Source organism: Kogia breviceps, chromosome 1 (assembly GCF_026419965.1).
Source record: "Kogia breviceps isolate mKogBre1 chromosome 1, mKogBre1 haplotype 1, whole genome shotgun sequence".
Taxonomy (NCBI): Eukaryota; Metazoa; Chordata; class Mammalia; order Artiodactyla; family Physeteridae; genus Kogia; species Kogia breviceps.
The window spans coordinates 64387348-64412716 of NC_081310.1; the positions used below are offsets into that span (position 1 = coordinate 64387348).

The window sequence follows — 25369 nt, forward strand, 5'->3', positions numbered from 1 at the left end:
AGAATCCTGCATCAGAGCACAGGAGGGCCACCTGGGAATCGTGAGAAGACTCAGATGCAGATACTGATGCCCTGTCTTCCCCACCATGGCTGGCATTCCTCTTGGCACAGACACCACACATCCCTGGGCTCTGCGGGTAGGGAGGGGGCCTCCGTCATCCCCAGGATATGGCCAGGGGTTAAGTTTGCCTCCAGCAGTCCTGAAGCTTGGCTCCTCCAGGCCTCTCCCTGAATCCCCTGCACCTGCTTCTTAAATAAAATCAACTGATGATGGCCCAACTCCTCAGATTCCAAGCAGTCAAAACATCTTAATTATGAATACCAATACCTTCATCCTCTAAAAAGGACCCCTTCATTTACCAGACACCCATCAATATTTGGTCCTGAGGCCTGGGGCTGCTTTTCTCCCCCTTTTGTCAGCCACTGATCCCACATCTTAGCTGGAGATTATTTTCAAGCTCTATCAAAGCCCAGAATTCATAAGTGAAAAAGAACCTTGAGCCACCCCAGCTTTGATCCTGCCTCAGTGGATGTCAAGAGCCCTGCTGCAGTAGACAGCAACCAGGGCAGGGCCCAAAGCAAGGAACAGGGTCTCTGAACCCAGAAGCTACACCTTCCATCAAAAAATCACAAGCCCCAACCTCAGAGATTTGTAACCTTTCCTTATAACATCCTGTTAGTTTACTTCATGCTCCTCAAACACTTTAAAACGTGCTTTTAACACAAAGATCGGTTAGGCTCAATTCTGAGTCACCAGCCCCACTTGCTCCTTACCAACTGATCCACTCTCCCCCTCAGCTGCCCCGAGGGCAACGCCACCATCACCTCCTGCAGATGTGCTCATTCCTCAGAGACTGTCCTCAGCTCCTTTGGTCCTCACAGATTGCCTCTTCCAAGGTCTTCTATTCCCAACCACACAATTTAACCCCTAGACCAGCAAAGTACAATAAAACTTTCTACAAGGTTGAAAATGTTCTTCTCCACTGTTCAGTTCAGTAGCCATTAGCCACATGTAGCTACTGAACAGTTGACACGTGGCTAGCAACTGATTTTTAAATTTAACTTAGCTTAATTTAATTAATCAATTTTAGCTAATTTTAAATAGCTATACATGGGCATTGGCTACCCATACTGGACTGTACAGCCCTAGACTACATTTGTTAATTTCACCTTCTCCAAATAAGCTTCCTGACCTCCAAAATTTTAAGGCCACTTTCAATGTCTGTATCCTCCATACAACAAAGCATATGGTAGGATGCTCAGAGAATTGTTAACTACTGTAACAACAGTGGAGATAAAAGAGATTGGTTGATTAATGAAACTTTCCTCACCTTGTGATTCCATCCAGCAAACCCCAATTTGGGACACTGCCCCTCACCCAGCCACAAACTCTCTTGCTCCCTGACCGGTACACAGCACGAGGCGTGCTGGAGAGGGTGCAGCCTGCACTGGGGGGATGTGGGAACCCCGGCTCTCCCTCTCAATCATGAGGGGTTCTGATCAGCTCCCCTTCAGAACACCAAGGAAGCCACATGGCGGTGACACGAAGTCACCTGGAGAGGGAGGATTGCTGGAGAAAGGCAAGGAGAAGGAACAGTACTTTGTTTCCTCTAATCCACACAATGGAAAGACAAACAGAGATAAGTTATGACAACATTCTATATTTTGTAAAGCAATAATATGCTTCACTGAATCAGAGTCACATGGCAGAGAGGGACAACGGTGCTGGCTTTAATTAAATTTGTTCAGCTAATACCTAAGATTCACCATGACGCAATGAAGCAGTAAGCAACTGAGGAACCCCACAGGGAATAGGACCAATTACTGCACAAGTGAGTTGAGACCAGGAGTCCCTACCAAAGAAAGAGTGAATAGAATTCTCAGGTTCTTGCACAAAAAATATACTAGTAAATAAGATTTCTAGCAAACACTTCCTTTTAAAAAGAGGAGGGGGTGGTAAAAAAAAATGTTTGTTACTGAAGATTCAAAACTCATGGAGCTGCTGAGTTGGTTTATAAGCTGCCTCTCCAACTCTGGCGATCTCTGCTGGGAAGCCGCTAAGTCCCTACCCAGCACCCCCTGGCCGACAGTCAAGGAGAGCCTGCGGTGACAGTAGCTCCTCCGGCTTGAGAGGCTCTGGAGCAGCAGCCTGTCCCAGGGCCGAGCCTGCTGATGTCAGTGCAGTTCCCAAGTGGGAAGTGGTCAGGCATCCTGGGTGCTAATCCTGGTTCTGCCCAGTGCATGGCTGTGTTACCTCAAGCAAGCCTTTGCTCTGGGCCTTGGTTTTCTCATCTGCAAAAGGAGGGGGTTGGATGAGATGACCTCTAAAGTCCCTTCCAACTCTGAGAGAAGTATGAGTATGACTCAGATCTTCGCAAAAGCAGCCAGGAGAGATGGTGAGGCAAGGTCATAGCACCCACCAAAAAGCATGTAAACGTCACCTCTCTCAGGTGGAGGTAGAGAAATAGCAGGGCGGATTGGGACTATTTTAAAGCACTGATTACATTTAATAGGACTAAGAGGTCACCAGACCACAGACAGGGAGCAGAGCATCAAGGCAGCCGCCACCTCTCATCAACTCTCAGGGCTGTGAGATAGCAGATATCAGAACCCCCATGACAGGCCCTGCTGCTGCTCTACAGCTCTTTGACCTAACTCCCCAGGAATGGCCTAACGCCCCGGGTAGAGCAGAGGTCTCCTCCCTTTTTCTTCAGGCACCTTTCCAATGAGGCAATCCCTCCTCCCCACCACATCTTCCTCCCTTGCTTAATAATCAAAACACTCCTGGTTTTGAAAGTCATTTCAGTACTCAGCACCTATGGTTAAGTTAATCAAGATTCAAGATCTAGAAATCTCTTTGGTGTGTGCCTCTGGAACAGAATTCTTTGAACCAGATTCCCCTCACAGCTGTAATTATGTCTCAGCCAGTATTTGGATATTGGAAGCGCTCTTGACACTGCTATCAGTTTCTGAATGCCTCATCCCTTCTTTCTTCCTCTATTATTAAGTTTTTACACAAAGATATGTGGGAAATCTACAGTTTAACAGTTGAGTCAACTTGTAAGATCTGGGAGCAGGCTTCCTGTCAAAACACACTCTGACCTCAATCTTCATCCACTTCTAACCTGAGAAGGACAAACTATGAGTGTTATTTAAAATACTCCTGGATCTTTAGCACAGGGAGATCATCTAGGTGCTTTGTGACCACCTAGAGGGGACACCGGACAGGGAGGGTGGGAGGGAGATGCAAGAGGGTGGAGACATGGGGATATATGTATATGTATAGCTGATTCACTTTGTTATAAAGCAGAAACTAACACATCATTGTAAAGCAATTATACTCCGATAAAGATGTTAAAGAAGTAAAATAAAATAAAATACTGCTGGATCTTTCAAAACCATTCAAAGGGGGAAAAAAATCCAAATCTCTCTCCTATTAATTACAATAGAAATCTGAATTGCCACCCAAAAGCATTTTAGAGGGTGGTTTTCTGTGTCTATTAAATAGAATTAGGAGCAGAAGTTGAGAGCTTTTGTTCTGAAGTCTTTATACCATATTCCAGCTATCCAAGAAAATGAGCAGCCAGTGTCCCCAAACTGCTGATGGGTGAAGGCAGATGGTGTCTCAGAGGGGATAGAAAACTCTCCTGGAAAGAATGTCTGTCGCTTCCTCAACAGTACAGGTTAACTGTGATCAAACAGTATTCACTCAACTCCACTCCCCGAGGTCAGAGCCACGGGGTCAAACAATCACTCTCCTTCCCTGCCCCCAGTTATCAGTACGGAAAGAACGGTCTAAGGCACAAACATTAAAGGGTTCAGGATACTGATATATTCCTTCTCCAAAAGTCGACACCAAACAACCAAAAGCCCTCAGCAACAGCTTATAGTAAAAACCAAACAAATCTGACAGTGTTGAGGCTAGCTGAAGTTCTCCCCCAAAAGGGAGGATGAAAGCAGCAAGAAAATAATTTTAGAGGCCTTAAAATCTATTAAGTTGAACATGCTTGTCTTCTACAACCCCCAAGTACCAGGGTCTTATTATATCTAATTATATATTCCAACATTTCCACCCATAACACATATCTGAGTTCTGTATGAATAGCTGAAACACAGCTAGCCACAGGGATTGAGGGGGAAGAGAAAATATAACACAGGAAGTATTTTTCTCCTCCTCCAATCATTAAGACACCCCAGGGGAAAAAGGCATTTTTGGTCCCCTTTAGAGATGTGGTTTGATCTGAAACCCCTCTTTGGGGAAAACCTTTTTCATGACCCTGAACAGTGGCTCACACTGCACTGGCGACTCATCAGACCTCCAAGTCCATTCTGTTTAACTTCCGAAGTAGATACTCTCACTGAAATCCCCATTCTCCCCCCTACCATATCCCCTTAAAAAAGAGAAGAAAAAAAAAAAAAAGAAAGAAAGAAAGAGGTTGGTTTTCCCCAGCTCCAGGAAAACGCTCCCTCCTGCTGTCCACCAATCGCCCATGTCCAGGACTCAAGTGGCTATCTCCGATTTGCGGAATCAGCACTGGGCCAAGCCGTGGTTTACGGACCCGGTTTACAATGATCAATGGAGCTATGGAAACAGCAGACACCGCGCAGGAGCCTGCTGGCCTCCCATCTGGAGCCTCACAGGCACTGAAGGTAGGAGGGGGCACGCTCTCGGATCAAAACAAACCCTCCCCCGCGCCCGGGGCGGTCGTAGGGAGGGGGGGGTGTCGGTGTCCCAGCGGAATCTCCAGCCTTGCACCTCCCCGGCCGGCGCGCCCCAAGGCAGCACAGCCGCACTCGCAAGGCCCAGGGAAGTGAAATCACACATTCCGGCTCCCAAATAAGGAGCGAGGCTAAATAAACCTCTGAGATACGACTTCTCCAAACCAACCGACCAACCAGCTCAATGAGTAATGGGCCTTTTGTGCCCACAGAAAGAAAGGAAGGAGGAGAGGATGGGGAACCACAACCCCCGAAAATCACTTCCTTGAGACTAGGGGGAAAATTAGCAGAAGTGGTCCCGAAGCCAACCGTTGCGACTCGGCTGGATGCCGCTCAAACCCAAAATGGCAGGGTCCTCACAAGTCCTCTCGAGTCCCCGCCACTCACACCCGGAGGTGACCGGAAACTCGGTCTCGGCGGTGTGGTCCGCCGGGACCTGACCTTCCCGCTGCCCCCCGCCCCCTGCCGCGCACTTGGCACCCCTCGCGCGCGCGGGACGGGCAGCCCCGCCGCGGCCACTCCTCCGCGGCCCCGACGCCCGTCCGAGGAAAGCGTCGGCACGACCACGCTGAGCCACCGAGAGCTTAGGCCGCTGCGGAGTGCCGGGGGTGGTCCCCGGGAGAGCCCCTCCGCCCGTCCTCCCCTCCCTCGGGCCCCAAACCTACTTTTAGGGCGAATTTCTCCTGGGTCCTCTTGTTGAAGATCTGCAAAACTTTCCCGTTGATGCCCAGTCCGAGGACCTGGGTGGTGACCTTGTAGTCGTCGATGATGGCGTTCTTCTTGATCTGCAGGCTCGACTTGACGTGGAACTGGGGGAACTGCTGCGGGGGCTGCGGCGGCGGCTGGACCTGGGGGTGAGGTTGGGCCGGGGCGGGGGGCTGCGGCGGCGGCGGCGGGTTGGGGAACATCGCCGGCGTTGGACAGCATGGTGCGGTGGCGGCGGCGGCGGTGGGCTGGGGAACAGCACCGGAGTTGGACAGCATGGTGCCCGGAGGCGCGAGAGCAGCGGCGGGAGGGCCCGCGGCGGGCCCCTCCTCCGGCTCCGGACGGGTTCCCCGCCACCCCCAGCCCGGCTGCGAAGTTTGCTCCGGGCTGGAGCCGGCTTCCCCGCCCCGGCCCGGCTCCAGGCTCGGCGGGTCGCGGGGCTCCGTGGGTCCCGCTGTGCGCCGCTGGCGCCCACCGACCCTGCTCCCTCCCTCCCACCCTCCCCCCGGGGGCCAGGCGCTCGGTGGAACGCGGGACGGCGGGGCCCCGGCCAGGGGGTAAGCGGCCGCGCGACAAAGTACCCAGCCCGAGGGCCGGCGGCCGCGTCACAGCCTCGTCTGCGTCCGGGGCCGGTCCTTAAAGGGGAGGGTCGGAGGGGGCAGGGCTTGGGGAGGCGGGACGGAGCTGGGGAGGCGTGGGCGTGGGGGAGGGGCTGGCCTTAAAGGGGAGGACGCGAGGCTTCCGGAGCGTGAAGAGCCAAAGCTGGGGACTGGGGCTGGGGACAGGGAGCGGGGACTGAAAAATCTTAGTTCTTAAATAATCAGGGCCACGCAAAGGGAAAGGGGAGGCATATGAAAGTAGCTGCATAATCAGATAGATAATCCACTTTTCTCCAATTGTCTGGCTCTTTTAGACAGCTGCATCTGGGGGTATATTTCGAAGGGGGGGGGGATGACTAGCAAGTATGAGCCAGATGAGACCTCTGGGGTGACCTGGAATTACAGAGGCCACTCATTTTCGGAATAGGGTGAGGCAAATATGGAATATTTTAACTTGAACACTTTCCTCTGAGTTTTGCATTTCTTTTCTCACAAATTTGTTTTTCGGTAAAGATTTATCATATAAATATGAACAATTTAGTAATTATACTTTTGAACATTTTTTCATGTAAATTAGCTAAAAAGGGATACAGGGCAGGAAGAGGATGGATTGACATTCAGACTACCTGAAATAAGGGAGCCTTTTCCTTTGACTGGCTGTGTGATCCTGAGCAAGTCGGTGCACCTCTCCCAGGGGGAAGAATAGGGTGTGGGGAGAATTCCCTGAGACAATGTACCAAAAAGGGAAGGTGTGGGGAATAGGTCTTGATTTCCAATGTGGAAAAGTTAGGCCCTAAACCTACAGCCATAAGAAATGGGTATTTTTTTTTTTTTTTTTTTTTTTTTTTTTTTTTTTTTTTGCGGTATGCGGGCCTCTCACTGTTGTGGCCTCTCCCGTTGCGGAGCACAGGCTCCGGACACGCAGGCCCAGCGGCCATGGCTCACGGGCTTAGTTGCTCCGCGGCATGTGGGATCCTCCCGGACCAGGGCACGAACCCGTGTCTCCTGCATCGGCAGGCGGATTCTCAACCACTGCGCCACCAGGGAAGCCCAGAAATGGGTATTTTTGAAGAAGCCAAGTTCTAGTCCGATTTAGCCCCATGTCTCTGAGGAAGATACTAAGGATCTAGCTGGACCTAAGCATAGCCCAGATCAGGGGAGGAGATTGGGGAGGCCCTAAATTTAAGCTGCCAGAGGGTCTCGATACATATTCTGATGGGGGTTGGGGGATGATCATGAAATACATTCCTGCTGACCTCCTCCCCACTCTGACTAGTAAAACAGCTCCGAAATAAGACAAGGAGCCTGAGGTGAAGACAAAACCTCAGCTTCATTACTGATAAGGCCGAATTAGACAATGTGACTTTACCTATGGCCATACGTGGCCCCTAACACGTTCCCCCAACGCTCTAGAGCCCCCTTGTCCAGGGAGACCTAGCTCGGGGAAAAGCAGAGAAGGGAACATGCTAAGGACAGGTGCCCTGGGGACTGAGCCCAGGCAAGGATGGAGTGAAGGGTAGCCTGAAAGGTAGAAGTTACCCTCCCAGCAGAGTCCCTTCCCGGGACTCACTCCAGGGCCCACTCCATGGACCGAGGAGAAATGTGATTCCCCTAACACAAATACTCGCTCTTTTGGAGCACAGTTAATTTAGTGTACACCTTGAATTTGTGCAAGGTGCCGTGCTCAGGCCTGCAGTGGTGGATGGTATTGATCTGTGGGGGAGAAGACAGGTGCAAGCAGACAGCATCAAGAGAGTGGCACTGACACAAGTCTGGGAGGTGAGGGCAGAGGGGATTTCTCCTCTGCAATAGCAGGCAGGGAAGCTCTCCTCTCATGCTGGAGGGTGGATAAGTTAGACAGTTCCCCATTCCTCTGACTCCTCAAAGATAAAAAGACAGCCTACGGCCACAGAGATTGGAAAACACCTCACCCGTTCTGCAGCACTACTATCACCTCCCTGAGGCCCACAAGGGAGAAGCTCAAGGACTGAGAGAAGGACGCAGGTATGGGGGGGTGGTGGAAGTGCCTGCCCCTTGGTCTCATCTCAGCTGGGCTGGGGCTGTGCAGGGCTGGGAGTTGGTCTTTTTTCCTCTGCAGAGGGTCACCGGTGGGTTCCTACTGCCTGGCACTGAGTTTTCACCTGCTTCCCTCCACAAGGCTAGAAAGAGGATAAGCTCTTTTTGCCCTTTCAGAGACAGAAGGCACAGTGGAAAGAGAATAGAATTTAGAGACAAATGACCTGAGTTCAAGTCTCTCCTCTTTGTATCTGAAAAAAGGAGAAAAATAATAAAATCGAATATCAGGGCTGAGTGAGAATTAAATGAGATAGTGTTCATGAGAACTCCCCCAAAGCTAGAAATGATCATGAAATAGTAAATCTTATCATGACTGAGGCATTGCTGGCTTGCTCCTCTGCTCTGTGCCCACTGCCTGGGGATCTGCCCCTGATATCAAAGCTGCCTTTCTATCTAGCTGGGACTCTGGGGAGATGCTGCAGCCCTGTGACCTAGGAATAACTAGACAACTGAAACCACAGCTGGGGCTTCCTCCTGGAATTACAGGGACCAATTAGGCCCAGGGGGCGCACAAGGACTCAGTACATAGAGATTACGGAAGCTGCACACACAGCACCCAGAAAACATATACATATATCAACACAAACACATAAGTGCAATGTGCCTGGCATGTAACAGACACGAAATAAATGTCTAATGGATGGATAATAACTGGGGAGTGAGATGGGCTAAAGGAAGAACCTAAGATGGGCAAGAGATCCAGAGTCTTAAGTTCCATTCCAGTTCTAACTGTGTAACCTCATGCAAGTCCCGTGCCCTCTCAGTTCCCTCTTATCTGTCCAGCAGTGATGATAACATCTGTCCTGCCTCCCTTGTAGAGCTATTGTAAGAATACAATAAAATATTTTTTCTTAGGACATGGAAGTCCAAAGTCCTATTTGTATAATATGAAGCTCTCAACCATCTATAATGAACTACTTAAACAATTTTTATGGATATGTAGAAGCACTTCAAAAGTTAAAAGTCTATGCAAATAGAAAGTACTATTTTTGTCTACTATTGACATGCAAACACATATGCCGTGAATACTGTACACACAAAGACAATTTAAAGACCTTAGGTACATAGAATTTGGTTAATTATAATCCTCCTCATCATTGAATCATTGGTCCATCTCTGCTTTTGTTTAATTAGTTATTAGTTTGGTTGTTTTGTTTTGTTTTGTTTTGAGGCGGGCTTTTTGGCTGCGCCTTGCAGGGATCTTAGTTCCCTGACCAGGGATTGAACCCAGGCCATGGCAGTGAAAGTGCCAAGTCCTAACCACTGGAACACCAGGAAAGTCCTTCGTTATTTTTAATAATGCAGTAGGCACCTGTGAATCCACTACCCAAAATGAAAACTAGGACTTTGACAGTAGCAAACATCTAACTAGGTGGTTCCTCCGTTCATCCCCAATCCACCTCTGTTTTCTCTGGCCAAGATAACCATTATCTTGAATCCTAGGTTCATCATTCCTTTGCTTTCCTTTTATGTAGTTTTATTTCATAAGGACACGTAAAGGTGTCTGACCTTCATAAAAGTTGAAGCTCATAGTGTCTTAAAAGGGAGGTGGATATGGGTGACTTTATCAGAAAGATGAGGTTAAAATAAGGAAATGTCTTGTCATAGTTTCAGAGTATTCCCCACCTCCTCATGATGACCGTGATGATGATAATGATGGCGATTATTGAGTGCTTACTCTATACCCAACACTGTGCTCAGCCTGCCATTGTCTCATTTAAATCTCATGAGGATCTGTGGTAGAGATTGCTGGTTGTTTCCGCCAGTATCCATTTCCCCCTCTTTGATAGTAAAGAATCGTCAGTATTTAGCTAAGCACATGACTGCCCGGAATAAAACTATATTTCCCAGCCTCCATTACAGCTGGCTGTGTTCATGACTTGTAAATGGAAGCTGTTGAGAAAAGAGGTAAGTCCTCCTCCTTCTCTTCCTCTTTTCTCCTTCCTGGTGGCTAGAATAAAAATGTAATGGCTGGAGGAACTTCCCTGGTGGTCCAGTGGTTAAGAATCCATCTTGCGATGCAGGGGACGCCAGTTCAATCCCTGGTTGGGGAACTAAGATCCCACATGCTGCAGGGCATTACTCACCCGCGCGCCACAACTACTGAGCCCGAGCTCTGGAGCCCTCGTGAACCACAACTAGAGAGAATCCCGAGCACTGCAGCGAAGAGCCCATGTGCAGCAGCTAAGGCCCAATGCAGCCAATAAATAAATAAAATTTTTTTTAAAAATGTAACGGCTGGAGCTTGAGCAGCCATCTTGAATCATGAATTGGAGGCCACAGGTTGAGGATGACAGAGCAAAAGGATGGAAAGAGTCTATGTCCTTCTATCCATGGAGTATGGATAGAAGATGGAGCCTGGATCCATCGTATCAGCCCTAAACAACTTACCCGGCCTTTATATGAAATAGAAATATATGTCCTTCTTATTACAGCAACTGATGTTCTAAGTTTTCTATCACTCACATCCAAATCCCATTCTAACTATTATACAACCCTCTGAGATATGTACTGTTATCCTCATTTATCTATTTTTAAAATGAGGAATCTTAGTCCTAGAGAAATTGAATAACTTTCCTAGGGGTACATAGTTAACAAAGTACAGAACCCAGGTCTTTCTGACCCAAAGTCCATTTTCATGGCCCCACTCTAAATCCTAAGCAGACATACACCCACATATCCTTCTTGATGTCCGAAATATGGTATCTTGCCATTTCTGGGCAGGAATGACCTAAAGAGGTATGGCCTATACTTTCCATTTTAGGTAAACTTTAAATCTCCCACACCTCAATTTCCTTCAATCTTGACCTAATCTGTTACAGAGTATAGGTCTATGTTAATTTGCATGGCTGGGTTATATGATAGGATTACTTGTGAATCCATGGCAATATCTCTTCTCAAGGCTTCCCCTGTCCTGCTTTCCACCATCAGAGAGTAAAAATTTCCTATTTTGCTGTGATATGGCATTATGAATGGATGACAAGGGGTGAAAATCTATGGAGGTGAATTTCCTGCACATTTTCAGATAACACGCTCTTGATGAAATATGATCATCCGCAAGCTGTTGGATAGATATATGCACACAGATAAAGTGGCCTTTGTATCTATTACTGGGGCACACAAAATACTGCAGAAGGCAGCATGATTCACAGGAAAAGCTCTCTTCACTGAAAGCTCACTCTTGGAAAGGAAAATGACTTGAGGCCTGGGAGAGATAAGCAGTCTTCATCTTATAGGCTAGTTTTTCTTTGAGAGATTGAGAAATTCTCCAGAGCAAGAATGACAGATATATAAGAATTATTTGTCACAAAATTTTTGAAATCTCTGAAAGTGCTAGGGACTGATCCACAGAAAGAAATTTTACCCAAAGTAAATATTGTGGGCAATGCCCTATGTGAGGACATCTCAGAGGGGAAGAAATGCTCTGCTCCCCCACCCCAATGCCCTTATCTGCACCCCATCCTTTGACTGTTTAATGCCACAGCAGGGAGCATCCAGAGCAGAGGGGAAGAATGGGAATGGGAAGAGACAGAAGGAAGTACCTAAGGGGGAACAGAAACTTAGCCTCTGCACATCGACAGACGTGACCTGGTCCAAAGGGATGGAAAACGGGACTCATTAAGACTACAGGTTGCCTAACTGTAAATTCTGTGCCTTAGTACAGGAAATGGAGAGGAAAGGGGTAACTATTCCACCGTAGTCAAGATAGCCCAAGACTGTTGTTCCATATTAAAACCTTTGCCCCTCCAGTCTAGCCTGTATCTGGCATGTCAATTGCAATTCAGATGAGCATTCAGCCTGGATAGTGAGATGGGGAAGGGAGAAAGGTAAAGGAGATTTGCCATCCAGGAACACAACCAGGCTGTGTCAACCCAAAGGGTCATTGGTCTTTGTCTGGTAACCTGCTGACCCCTGGAATTTTTTTCCATCCCTCACTTAAGATGAGTAAATGGGAGTGGGAAGGTAGGAAAGGTAGGAAGAGATGTGTGTGTGTGTGTGTGTGTGTGTGTGTGTGTGTGTGTGTGTGTGTGTGTGTGTGGACTGGGTAGAGATTTCCTAAGTGTATAAGAATAAACAGCTTCCCATGAGACCATAATTTTGAGTCAGCAGAACATGGTGGAATAAAATCCTGGGTTCAAATCCCACCTCTACCACTTACTACTATAATAACTGTACCTCTGCATTCTTTTTGTATAATGAAGGGGGAGATAATATTGCTTAGATTAATATTCCCGTGCCAAGTTTTGAGCTGTTACTGACACATACTGATTGGCCTCTGTGGAGCAGTTATTATGCAGCAGGTACATTCATACCAATCATCTCCTTCAATCCTCTTGACAGGCCGTACTTAGTATTATTTCTGCTATTCCAATCATTGAAAGCACTGTGGCTCAGAAAGGTTAAATACCTGGCCAAAGTCATCACACTAGAGCAGAAGAGCTGGAATTCAAAACTCATGCTGTTTCCACACATGTCAAAAGTCCATGTTCCTAAATGCTCCTGTAAGTTGTCCAGCTACCTGACACCTGCCAGGCCACTCTGGGGAAGCCATCCCAGCCTGTGTGCATGGCTCAGGAGAAGGAAACAGTCTGCAACCTGCATCTTACTCAGATTCCAAAGACTCTTCCTCCAAGACAGAGAGTTAAAGGCAATGAATAAAGTCATTTAAGCAGTAATGAATTTATGATCCTAGGATGTATAAGCTTTGGAGAAATTACCTAAATATATGAGGTACATGTGGTATAACCTACATTTTGTTTTGTTTTTGCTCATTAAATGACAGAGGTAGGAGCTAACTTTTTCCCCCATGTTTCTCTTTAGGTTATGAAAACTGTGATATTGTAGAGATGAAAAGGACCTATGAAGACCACCTGATCTGTCAACTTTCTCAAAAGACCACACCTACATGTAGACAAGTAGGTGTGTGACCTTAAAAACTTTAGGCTCTCAGAACTTCCGGTGTCTCACTATATCATGAAAGGAAGTTCTTCCTTTTGTGTGACCTATATAGTACATGTTGCAGGTAAGTCCCGCTCATTCCTGGAAGCTCGCTCATTGATGCTGGCAAGGGGTCTCCCCACAGCTTTGGATAGATGTCTAGAACCCTCCCTTCACTGGAGCAGTAGGTGCAGGAGAAAACTGGTTGTGCTAGAAGAGATAAGTTGGCATGTGGGCCAGCCTGGTACCTGCACCTGACCCCTACCATCAACTTTGCACCCCCTTTCATATCCACAAACATTGACAGAGCACCACTAAAGGTCAAGTATTGTACTGGGCATAGGAATGCTCAGAGGACCCTGATGGACCTTGAGTGCCTTGAGAAGTTACATATATATATATTTACATATATATGTAAATGGTGATGGTTATGTATATACATAATATAAAATGTATCATTTTAACTCTTAACTAGTTCAGAGGCATTGAGTACACTCACATTGTTGTGCAGCCATCACCACCATCCATCTCCAGAAGTTTTCATCTTCCTAAATTAGCTCTCTGAACTCATTAAATAACAACTCCTCACTCCCATCCTCCTCTCAGTCCCTGGCAACCACCATTCCACTTTCTGTCTCTATGGATTTGACTACTCTAGGAAACTCATGTAAGTGAAATCATACAGTATTTGTCTTTTTATGACTGGCTTGTTTTACTTAGCATAATGTATTTAAGGTTCATTCATGTCATAGCATGTGTCAGAATTTCCTTCTTTTTTTTAAGGCTGTACCATTGTATATATATATATATATATATATATACCACCTTTTATTTATTCACTCATCCTTCTTGATGGACGTTTGGTTTGCTTTCACCCTTTGGCTATTGTGAATAATGATGCCATGAACATGGGTGTACAAATATCTGTTTGAGTCCCTGCTTACAATTCTTTTAGGTATATACCCAGAAGTTGAATTGCTGAATCCTATGCTAATTCTATGTGAAATTCTTTAAGAACTGCCATGTTATTTTCTATAGCAGCTGCATCATTTTACATTCCCATCAGCAATGCATAAGAGTTCCCATTTCTCCACTTAACTAACACTTGTTATTTTCTAGGATTTGGGGGTTTTGTTTTTGGTAATAGCCGTCCTAATGGGTGTGGCCTTGAGCGGGTTTAAGTATGGGTCTTCAGGGCTCACAAACAGGAGAGAGTCATCTAGAAAGTTCTCACCAAAGAAACGACATTTGACCTAGGGATCTAAATATGGGCAAGAATTCTCCAGGCAGAGGAGGAGAAAGGGGTAACACTAAACAATGGAGCAAAGAGAGATGAGAAATTGCACAGCCTGTTTAGGAGCAGCAGGTGGTCAGCACAGGCTGGAATGTAGGGTGTGCAGGGGAGAGTGTCAAGATGTGAGGCGAAAAGCAGATTTAAGGGCTAGACATTCCACTAAGGCTTTGGACTTTGGGCAACAGGGAGCCATTGGTAATACTATGTGAAAGTGCTGTGCAAACTTCAACACATGATATAAATGCAAGAACTTAGAACAAAAAAGAAAGAAATGTTTTTAAAGAAAAAAATGGGGACTCCCCTGTGGTTAAGAATCCACCTGCCAATATGCAGAGGACGTGGGTTTGAGCCCTGGTCCGGAAAGATCTCACATGCTGCAGAGCAACTAAACCCGCGTGCTACAACTACAGAAGCCCGAGCGCCTATAGCCCGTGCTCCACAACAAGAGAAGCCACCGCAATGAGAAGCCCGCGCACCGCAATGAAGAGGAGCCCCTGCTCACCGCAACTAGAGAAAACCTGCATGCCACAACTAGAGAAAGCCCGCGCGCAGCAGCAAAGACCCAACACAGCCAAAAATAAATAAATAAATATTTTAAAAAATAAAATAAAGAAACAAATGTACTAAGACTAATACACATTACCTGGAAATTGGAGGCAGTTTCTGGCATCTACCAGGAAGGACACTGGGCCTCCGGGGTGCTAGTTCAGGCCAGCCCCCTGGTGTTGGCTCCCAGCGCAAAGGTAGCTGAATGACCCGCCTGTGTCGACCTCTCTGGTACGGAGGGGCTTAACTGTCCATGAGATGGGAGAGTGGCCTTCCAGGCCTAGAGGGGTCACAGGTCCCCCCTCCTTCCTCCTGGATCACTGCACTCAGCAACGTGTCACCTTTTAGTGCAAGATTCCAAGCCGTTCAGACACTTGGAAAATCTCCCCCAAGCAGCCACCTGCCTCTGACAGCCCCTTCTAAGCCTGAAGTCGGACCCAGATGAGGCCTCTCCAATGCAGCTGCCTCACTGTCTCTTCTGCCTTGGAGGAGCGAGACAAAGGACTCTTAACTATATTCAACAGGTAGAAGATTTACAAAATTACAGAATATTCCATCTCTCTCTCTCTCTCTCTCTCTCTCTGAATCTTTAATACAGCGGTCCCCAAGCATTTTGGTACCAGGGACCAGTTTCATGGAAGACAATTTTTCCACAGACCGGTGGGAGGGGGGGTGGTTTCGGGATGATTCAAGCTCATTGCTTTTATTGTGCACTTTATTTCTATTGTTATTACATTGTAATATATAATGAAATATTATACAACTCACCATAATGCTGACAGGAGGCGGAGCTCAGGCGGTAACGCAAGCAGCTGTAAACACAGATGAAGCTTTGCTTGCTTTGCCACGGCTCACCTCCTGCTGTGCGACCCGGTTCCTAACAGGCCACGGAACAGTTTCGGTCTGTGGCCCGGGGGTTGGGGACCCCTGCTTTAGTATGTGAACATGGTGCACAATGCAAAAGCCCCAAAGGACATATAGTAAACAGCTCTCTCCCAGCCATCCAGTTCTCTGCCCCATTTTCTCGTGCATCCTTCCAGAGGTGTTTGAGCCAGTCCAGCTTTTTGCTTAAGAACTAGCATGGACTGTGTTTGGCCTAAACCCCAGGACACCAGATCCTAAACTCCAAAGTCACACTGTCAAGAGGGAAGCCCTGGATCAGCCATGTTACCCAAAGTCAAAAGGCTTGGATAGCTCGTGGCCATGCCAGCCTGCAGTGCAGCCTTTACTCGGTGCTTCCTGGGATCAGGGCATCCTCTGGAGTCTGAGGCTTCTCCCAGCATCGGTGAGGGAAGGGATAGGAAGTGAGCGATGATGGCCTGGGGTGGGAGCTGGGTATCGATCAGGGAAGAGGGTGAGACCAATCCTGGAAGAGGAGAGATGGGGCTATGCTCCCCTGTTCTGTGGGGGAGGCCTCCGAATCTGGGCCCACTGGCTGCCCCCCCTTGTGTCTGCAGAGCCATCTGGTGCAAAAGCCCCTGTCAATAGGAAGGGTAGCAAAGAGTGGTGTGTGGGCAGCCTTCCCCTGGGCCTTCCCCAGACAGGTCAGGGCCCAAGCAGAGGTGTTTCTTCAAGTCTTGGTGTGATCGAGGCTGCCTCGGCCACTGAGCTCCTGCCTGCGTCACTCCCCAGGAATCTGGTTCTTGTTTACCACCAAGAAGTGTGGTGATTACAGAGCCAAGCGGCCCTCCTCCAGCTTCCTCAGGGAGTGTGTGGGGAACCCAGGGCCTGGAAAGGCAGATAGCGGGCTTCCTCACCAGGATGAGTCGGGGAAGGGCCTGGGCAGGACTCCAGCGTGGCCTGGGCTGGGACACCTGGGACCATCTTCTACAGAGCTGGGAAAAGAAAGAGCAGGGCAGCAGAAGAAGCAAATGAAGGTGAACAGGCAAGGACGGGGGGCAAGGACCCAGGGAGACTGGAGTCAAGATGACACTGCCTGTTGTGTGCTCCACACTGTGTTAAGAAAGGACAGAGACCTGGCAGGCAGTGAAGCCTCCTGCAAACTTCTTGTCCATCCTTAGTGACTGTCCAGTGCCTGCCACAGAATATGACGCTTATTTTTTGCTGGGCAGATGGAATGGAAGATGGTGCCTGGCACTCAGGGAAAGACAAATAAAAGTCATAATAATCACGCCAATTGATCAAGCACTTCCTATGTTCCTGACATGGGTCTTAGTGCTCGCCATGTGTTAATCAATCCCCAGAACAACCCTACAAGGCAGGTGTTACTAGTATCCTTTTGGGGGACCCAGATGAGGAAATTGAGGCCCAGTGTGTTTAAGTGACTTAAAGTAAGGACTGGAGTGGGAATTTGAAAGCAGGAAGCTGGGATCCAACCCTGTCTTCTTAGGCACCGTGCTTTCTTGAGCAGAGAGCAGGGGCCACCCAAAGATAGACAGCTTGGGGCATAAGGCTCTATCCTAGAATTTCTTCTCCCATCAGTTACCCTGCTGTGACCTCACCCCCATGCCAACCCTGGACGGGCTCCACTGGACCCTGTTCTAGGCTTGGAAAAAATGACAATGAAACTAAGATGGTTATTTTTTTCCCAAACCAAAATTCCAATAATCTATTCCTCTGGATCTAGATCTTGGTCCAAAAGCCATTAAAGGTGTTGAGAGGAGAACAAGAGCTGAGCATCCTACTCTCTATTCCTCTCCCTGCTCCTTGTCCTGAAGCCTTTTCTCTTCTGTTCCCTCTGCAGTTTTCAGAACATTGTCCAAATGCAGGGGTATTTCCAAAACACCAGCTTGCTCCATTTACTTCCCACACAGCTGTCTGCTCTTTCATCCCTGGGAAGTTGAGCTAACAAGGCAGTCTGAAAATCAGGTCATTTCTACTGTTTTTCAGCGTTTCCAGGGGCCCTGGTGCTGCGAATGGCAATGTCAACGTGGAGTAATTATATGGCCCCATGCCCTGTTTTCCCACTACCGTTTATCCATAATCGATTCCTGAGAAAGACAAAGGATGTGGATAATCAGCCAAGCAGATGTAGTGTCAGGCAGCCAGGCCAGAATAGAAAACATAGCTCCCCTGAAGGGCGAGGGAAGAAAGGCCTCTGGCTCAGGGAATGTCTGCTGTGGGGACAAAACAGACTCCAGAGAAAAGCATCAGGCTCAGACCTGGCCTCAGCAGATAAGGTGTGTGTAGAGGAACCAATTAATCACTGGACAAGTCCTTTAACATCTGACAGCCTTTGGAAGCTCTCTCTAGGAAATGGGGAAGGAAGTAGTAAGGAAGGACCCTGAGGATATCACATGAAAGAGGAAGCATGGGCATTAGAATAAGGTGGAAAGATCACAAGTCCTGGAAACTAGTTATTTAAAGACACTCCTTGTAACACACACACACACACACACACACACACACACACACACACACACACACACACACACACATACACACACGCTGGAGGTTGATAGAGCCTGTGGTGGGACCACAGTTTTCTTTGGCTGGCTTCTTTGCCTTTAGGTCTGGCTGAGGAGATGGGGCTAGACATTTATCATTGGGCATTTTTGTCAGTTTCACTTCCTGTTTCTCATGCTGAAAGCATAATAATCATCGTAATGATAATAATAGTTCCTCAGGCTTTCCTCTGTCTCCTATTTATCTAAGGCCTTCCAGAAGTATGTGTATAAGTGGGAGGGGGGAGAGTACAGCTTATCTACTCTATCAGTCAACAGCCAAGGGTGGAGGCAGGCATGGAGATGAGGGTAAGGGATAGGAATTAGCAATGGGAATTATTAAACTCATTTTTTTTTTTCAAGAAGAGGAACCTAAGTGTGTTGGTAGTTCCCCAATTGGCTATTCTCACCACAGAGATGTTTGTAAATCCCTTCTCCTAGGGTCCTCCAAAAATAAATCCTTCCCTTTTCAGCCTTCAATCCATCCTAATCTAGGAAATCCTTGTAATCTGAGGCCCAGAGACTTTAAGCTGACTTCCTAGAGTCACACAGCAGGAAAGATAGGATCCAACCAGGCTTCTTGTGCATCCATTAAAAGCTGTAACCAGGAAGGGAATTTCCAACTCTATGGGGAACTTGCAAAGCTGTTAGGAAAAACCACAACTATTTCTGCTAAGGAAAAAATATGCAGTCCTCCATAGACTTGAAACCCCAGGATAGTTAAGAGAGAGCTCTGTCTTCCTGGGAATGGGTTGGGACCATCTAAGATTAGGAGAGAGCAGGGAGAACAGCTTCCAGACTTTGATCAGGACAACTGCTCACAGAATAGAGGTGTCAGGCCAGTATTTTAATTTTTTACCTCCAGTAAAAGGAGCTGTACTTTAAGGACAAAGGTTGAGCACTTTACGGGCTCTGGGGACTCAGATGGGAGTGGAGGGAAGTGGGGGAGGGAGCCATTATCATGATGACAATAGTGACTAGTCCTTCCTTTAGATCCTGCCCTCCCCTTGGGGATCTGAGGACAAGTGGAGGGAGGGAGGAAGCAGGTGGTTCAAGAGTCTTTTCTATATGAACAAAAAAGGCAGGTAAAGAAAAAAAAATTAAACGACCAGAGAGAACCCCTAAATAATTGAGTTAAGATTTAAAAAAAAAAAAAAGCTTCCTCTCAGACACAAAGACACATACAGACACACATCCCACATGGATGGACGCAGTCTGAAGGGCTTCCCTGGTGGCGCAGTGGTTGAGAGTCCGCCTGCCGATGCAGGAGACACGGGTTCATGCCCCAGTCCGGGAAGATCCCACATGCTGCGGAGCGGCTGAGCCTGCGCGTCCAGGACCTGTGCTCCGCAGTGGGAGAGGCCACAACAGTAAAAGGCCCGCGTACCGCAAAAAAAAAAAAAAAAAAAAGAAGAAGCACTGTTTAGCTACACTAAGGATTAGAGGATGTGAGATCACACGTGTATTTATTGTGATATTTATTATTGTTGGATTTTTTTCCCCAAAAGACAATCCTAAGCCTAGGGGCTGGATGGTGAATGCTAGGCTAACAATGTAAAAATGAGAAGTTAACTGTGACCCTGTGAATAATCAACCTGGGGCTGTCAAGTGAGGAATCCATGCAGGGAGGGAATAATACTAACACCAAACATGCACATAGCAATCACTACATGCCAGACACTGTTCCGAGCCCTTTACATACATTTGCTCATTTAACATTCACAGCAAACCTGTGAGATAGGCTGCGACTCTTACGATCCACACCCTTCTCATCCACGCTCATTTCAAAACCCAGGCTGCCCTCGCATTTCAGAGCCTGTAGACAGACTGGGTTATCTAACCCTCACCTCTGCCTCTCTTCCCAGCAGCAACTGCCACAGGCCCAGGACCAGCCCCATAGTCTGCAGGACCCAGTGCGAAATGAAAATGCAGGGCTTCTTGTTCAGAAATTAGGAAGAATTCCAAGGGAGCAACAGAAGAGCATTAAGCCAAACATGGGGCCCCCTAGGCACAGGTCCCTGTGTGACCACATGGGTCACACACCCATGAAGCTGGCCCTGCAGCAATACCCCCGAATCCCTGCACAGAACAGTTGTGGAATCTTCTGTTATCCGACCCTGGTGTGTGCCCTACTCCTGAAAAAGGAAAGGGAGAGAGAAAAACACATTGTATCCCACATACACTGGGCATGTGTGTATGGCTTTGTTGAAGAAGGTATTCCAAGTCTGGTTTTCAGACTTGATCTAGCTGATTTTTAAGGTCTCTCCCAACGCTGTATTAGGAGATTCGTCCTTTTATTCTTCCCTTTCCTCACATCCCACATTCAACTGGCAGTTCTTGCTGCTTCTGTCTCAGCAAGGCCTCCTCTATCCTGCTCTCTTTTCCATCTCCCCTGCTACTGCCCTAGTTTTCTCTCACCTAGAATATTCCAGTAACTGGCTAACTAGATTCCTTGCTTTCAGTCCCCATTGTTTCCAATCCATCTTTCGCTCTGCTTGTTATGCTTAGGCTTTTTTGTTGTTTTTAATAGATCTTTATTGGAGTATAATTGCTTCACAGTACTGTGTTAGTTGATGTTGCACAACAAAGTGAATCACAGCCAAATGCATATGCATGCCCCATATCCCCTTCCTCTTGAGCCTCCCTCCCACCGTCCCTATCCCACCTCTCTAGGTGGTCACAAAGCACCGAGCTGATCTCCCTGTGCTATGCGGCTGCTTCCCACCACCCAACTATTTTACATTTGGTAGTGTATGTATGTGGATGCTACTCTCACTTTGCCCCAGCTTCACCCTCCCACCCCATGTCCTCAAGTCCATTTTCTATGTCTATCTCTTTATTCCTGCCCTGCAACTAGGTTCATCAGTACCATTTTTTTTCTTTTTTTTTTAGATTCCATATATATGTGTTAGCATATGGTATTTGCTTCTTTTTTTCTGACTCACTTCACTCTGTATGACAGACTCTAGGTCCATCCACCCCTCTACAAATAACTTTTTCTTTTTATGGCTGAGTAATATTCCATTGTATATATGTGCCACATCTTCTTTATCCATTCATCTGTCAATGGGCACTTAAGTTGCTTCCATGTCCTGGCTATTGTAAATAGTGCTGCATTGAACATTGTGGTACATGTCTCTTTTTGATTATGGTTTTCTCGGGGTATATGCCCAGTAGTGGGATTGCTGGGTTGTATGGTAGTTCTATTTTTAGTTTTTTAAGGAACCTCCATACTGTTCTCCAGAGTGGCTGTATCAATTTACATTCCCACCAACAGTGCAAGAAGGTTCCCTTTTCTCCACACCCTCTCCAGCATTTATTGTTTGTAGATTTTTTGATGATGGCCATTCTGACTGGTGCAAGGTGATACCTCATAGTAGTTTTGATTTGCATTTCTCTAATAATTAGTGATGTTGAGCATCTTTTCATGTGCCTCTTGGCCACCTGTGTGTCTTCCTTGGTGAAATGTCTATTTAGGTCCTCCTCCCATTTTAACTGGATTGTTTGTTTTTTTGATATTGAGCTCCATGAGCTCTTTGTATATTTTGGAGATTAATCCTTTGTCTGTTGTTTCATTTGCAAATATTTTCTCCCATTCTGAGGGTTGTCTTTTTGTCTTGTTTATGGTTTCCTTTGCTGTACAAAAGCTTTTAAGTTTAATTAAGTCCCATTTGTTTTTGTTTTTATTTCCATTACTCTAGGAGGTGGGTGGAAAAAGATCTTTCTATGGTTTATGTCAAAGAGTGTTTTTCCTACGTTTTCCTCTAAGAGTTTTATAGTGTCTGGTCTTACATTTAAGTCTTTAATCCATTTGGAGTTTATTTTTGTGTATGGTGTTAGGGAGTGTTCTAATTTCATTCTTTTACATGTAGCTGTCCAGTTTTTCCAGCATCACTTATTGAAGAGGCTGTCTTTTCTCCATTGTATGTTCTTGCCTCCTTTGTCATAAATTAGGCGCCCATATGTATGTGGGTTTATCTCTGGGCATTCTATCTTGTACCATTGATCTATATTTCTGTTTTTGTGCCAGTACCGTACTGTCTTGATTACTGTAGCTTTGTGGTATAGTTTGAAGTTGGGGAGCCTGATTCCTCCAACTCCGTTTTTCTTTCTCAAGGTTGCTTTGGCTATTCGGGGTCTTTTGTGTCTCCATATGAATCGTAAAATTTTTTGTTCTAATTCTGTGAAGAATGCCATTGGTAGTTTGACAGGGATTGCATTGAATCTGTATATTGCTTTGGGTAGTATAGTCATTTTCACAATATTGATTCTTCCAATCCAAGAACGTGGTATATTTCTCCATCTGTTTAGGTCATCTTTGATTTCTTTCATCGGTGTTTTATAGTTTTCTGAGTACAAGTCTTTCACCTCCTTAGGCAGGTTTATTCCTAGGTATTTTATTCTTTTTGTTGCAATGGTAAACGGAAGTGTTTCCTTAATTTCTCTTTCTGATTTTTCATTGTTGATGTATAGGAATGCCAGAGATTTCTGTGCATTAATTTTGTATCCTGCAACCTTACCAAATTCATTGATTAGTTCTAGTAGTTTTCTGGTGGCATCTTTAGGATTTTCTATGTATAATATCATGTCATCAGCAAACAGTGACAGTTTTACTTTTCTTTTCCAATTTGTATTCCTTTTATTTCTTTTTCTTCTCTGATTGCTGTGGCTCAGACTTCTAAAACTATGTTGAATAAAAGTGGCGAGAGTGGACATCCTTGTCTTATTCCTGATCTTAGTGGAAATGCTTTCAGTTTTTCACCACTGCGTAGGATGCTTGCTGTGGTTTTGTCATATTTGGCCTTTATTCTGTTGAGGTAGGTTCCTTCTATGCCCATTTTCTGGAGAGTTTTTACCATGAATCAGTGTTGAATTTTGTCAAAAGCTTTTTCTGCATCTATTGAGATGATCATATGGTTTTTATTCCTTAATTTGTTAATGTGGTGTATCACATTGATTGATTTGCATATATTGAAGAATCCTTGCATCCCTGGGATAAATCCCACTTGATCATGGTGTATGATCCTTTTAATGTGCTTTTGGATTCTGTTTGCTAGTATTGTGTTCAGGATTTTTCCATCTATGTTCATCAGTGATATTGGTCTACAATATTTTTGTGTGTGTTATCTTTTTCTGGTTTTGGTATCAGGGTGATGGTGGCTTCATAGAATGAATTTGGGAGTCTTTCTCCCTCTGAAATTTTTTTGGAAGAGTTTGAGAAGAATCAGAGTTAGCTCTTCTCTAAATGTTTGATAGAATTCTCCTGTGAAGCCATCTGGTCCTGGACTTTTGTTTGTTGGAAGATTTAAAATTATGGTTTCAATTCCATTGCTTGTGATCGGTCTGTTTATATTTTCTAATTCTTCCTGGTTCAGTCTTGGAAAGTTGTACCTTTTCAATAATTTGTCCATTTCTTCATGGTTGTCCAGTTTATTGGCATATAGTTGTTTGTAGTAGTCTCTTATAATCCTTTTTATTTCTGCAGTGTCAGTTGTGATTTCTCCTTTTTCATTTCTAATTTTATTGATTTGCATCCTCTCCCTTTTTTTCTTGATGAGTCTGGCTAAGGGTTTATTGATTTTTTTTATCTTCTCAAAGTACTAGCTTTTAGTTTTATTAATCTTTCCTATGAAAACACTACGACCCAAAACCTATGGGACACAGCAAAAGCAGTTCTAAGAGGGAAGTTTATAGCAATACAATCTCACCTCAAGAAACAAGAAAAACCTCAAATAAACAATCTAACCCTACACTTAAAACAACTAGAGAAAGAAGAACAAAGAAAACTCAATGTCAGTAGAAGAAAAGAAATCATAAAGATCAGAGCAGAAATAAATGAAATAGAAATGGCTAGGCTTTTATTAGTTACTTTTGAGAACTTTCTCACCCATAGGTTGTATATTTCTCCAGGGTGGGTACTCTATTCCCAGTCACCTATACATTCCTCAGTAGCCCTGAGAAAAGCAGCCTGTGCCTTCTGGCTACTTCTGCAATGTCTCCTTTGCACATCTCTCCTTTTCCTTCAGGTCCATGTCCTGGACTGGAACCCAGCCTACTGAACTCTCAATCAAGAGAGCACTGCTCTTCTGTCTAAATTCCAGAGGAAAGCACAACGTCCAAAGTCCTGTCTCCTATTACGATCAAAATGTGGCCAATTGGAAAGGTTAGGAAAATCTGCCTCCCAGTGGATCAAGAATGACCAATAAGGGCTAGAAGGCATGGAGTGGGCTAACTGACGTTTCTTGCTTAGAACTGTAGATGTAGGCTTGTTTAGCCCGGCTTCAAGCAGAAAGGCAAAGAGATCTGACTTCCATAACCTTCACTACCCATCACAAAATAATCGGCAACTCAGGATTGTTTTAAAGAGTGATGGTCTTGACTGCTACTTTAGGGAGAAAGCCCCAATCAGAGATGCTTTACTTCGACATCTTTAAAAGTTTTACTGCTATCCTGATCCCATTTTAAGACCAACCTAAATTACCTTGGTTCCAGAATATAACAACCTCCCCATATCAGTAAGGATGAACTCAGCTGGAAAGGTAACTAGGAGTGGCTTAACCCATAAAGCAGGTAACAGTTTCTTAATAAGACCTAACAGATGTGATCTCAGGTTTCTCAGCAGCTCAAAAAAGTCTTCAAGTACAATCAAGGATCCATGTCCTACCATCCTTCTGTATTGCCATCCTCAGCGGACTGGACGTCCCCCTCCAGCTAGCTCATCCCTTCACTGTTCCAAGGAGGCTGCAGCAGCTCCAAGCTTCTCATTCTCAGAGGACATGTTTCAACTGAGCAAGGAAAGAGGCAGGAGTGGAAAAGAGAATACAAATAAATTTTAAATTTTTAAAGGCATTTTTTTTTTTTTCTCCTGTGACTCTCTTATTTATCATGGGAAAACATATTTCCAGAGAACCTCCACAGGTTCCCCCTTATATCTCATTGGCCAGAAGTGGATCACATGCTCATCCTCAACCAATCACTGGACAGAGGCAGTGGAATTCCTCCAACTCCTCCCCTGCCTGGAAGGAGGAGCCCTTCCCAAGGGAAGAAAAAGGGTTATGGGTTTTGAGTAGGTAACTGACAGTATTTGCC

The 25369-nt window shown here is 46.0% G+C and overlaps 1 protein-coding gene and 1 long non-coding RNA gene across 3 annotated transcripts in view; one reads left to right on the forward strand and one right to left on the reverse strand.

Moving 5' to 3' along the window:
• Window positions 1-6027, reverse strand: part of MAPKAPK2 (MAPK activated protein kinase 2) — a 45657-nt gene extending 39630 nt beyond the window's left edge. The window contains exon 1 of the mRNA XM_059049685.2: window positions 5384-6027. Within this exon, the coding sequence (XP_058905668.1) occupies window positions 5384-5701 (318 nt within the window). The 5' untranslated portion in view covers window positions 5702-6027. The remainder of the gene's footprint in view (window positions 1-5383) is intronic.
• Window positions 4505-25128, forward strand: LOC131747857 (uncharacterized). 2 transcript variants are annotated; one of them, XR_010840465.1, is made up of 3 exons: window positions 4505-4649; window positions 12920-13121; window positions 24307-25128. It is a non-coding gene; the product is annotated as an uncharacterized lncRNA (long non-coding RNA). The 2 variants fall into 2 exon arrangements; XR_010840467.1 differs by having other exon boundaries at window positions 12920-13018.
• Window positions 25129-25369: the final 241 nt, after the last annotated feature.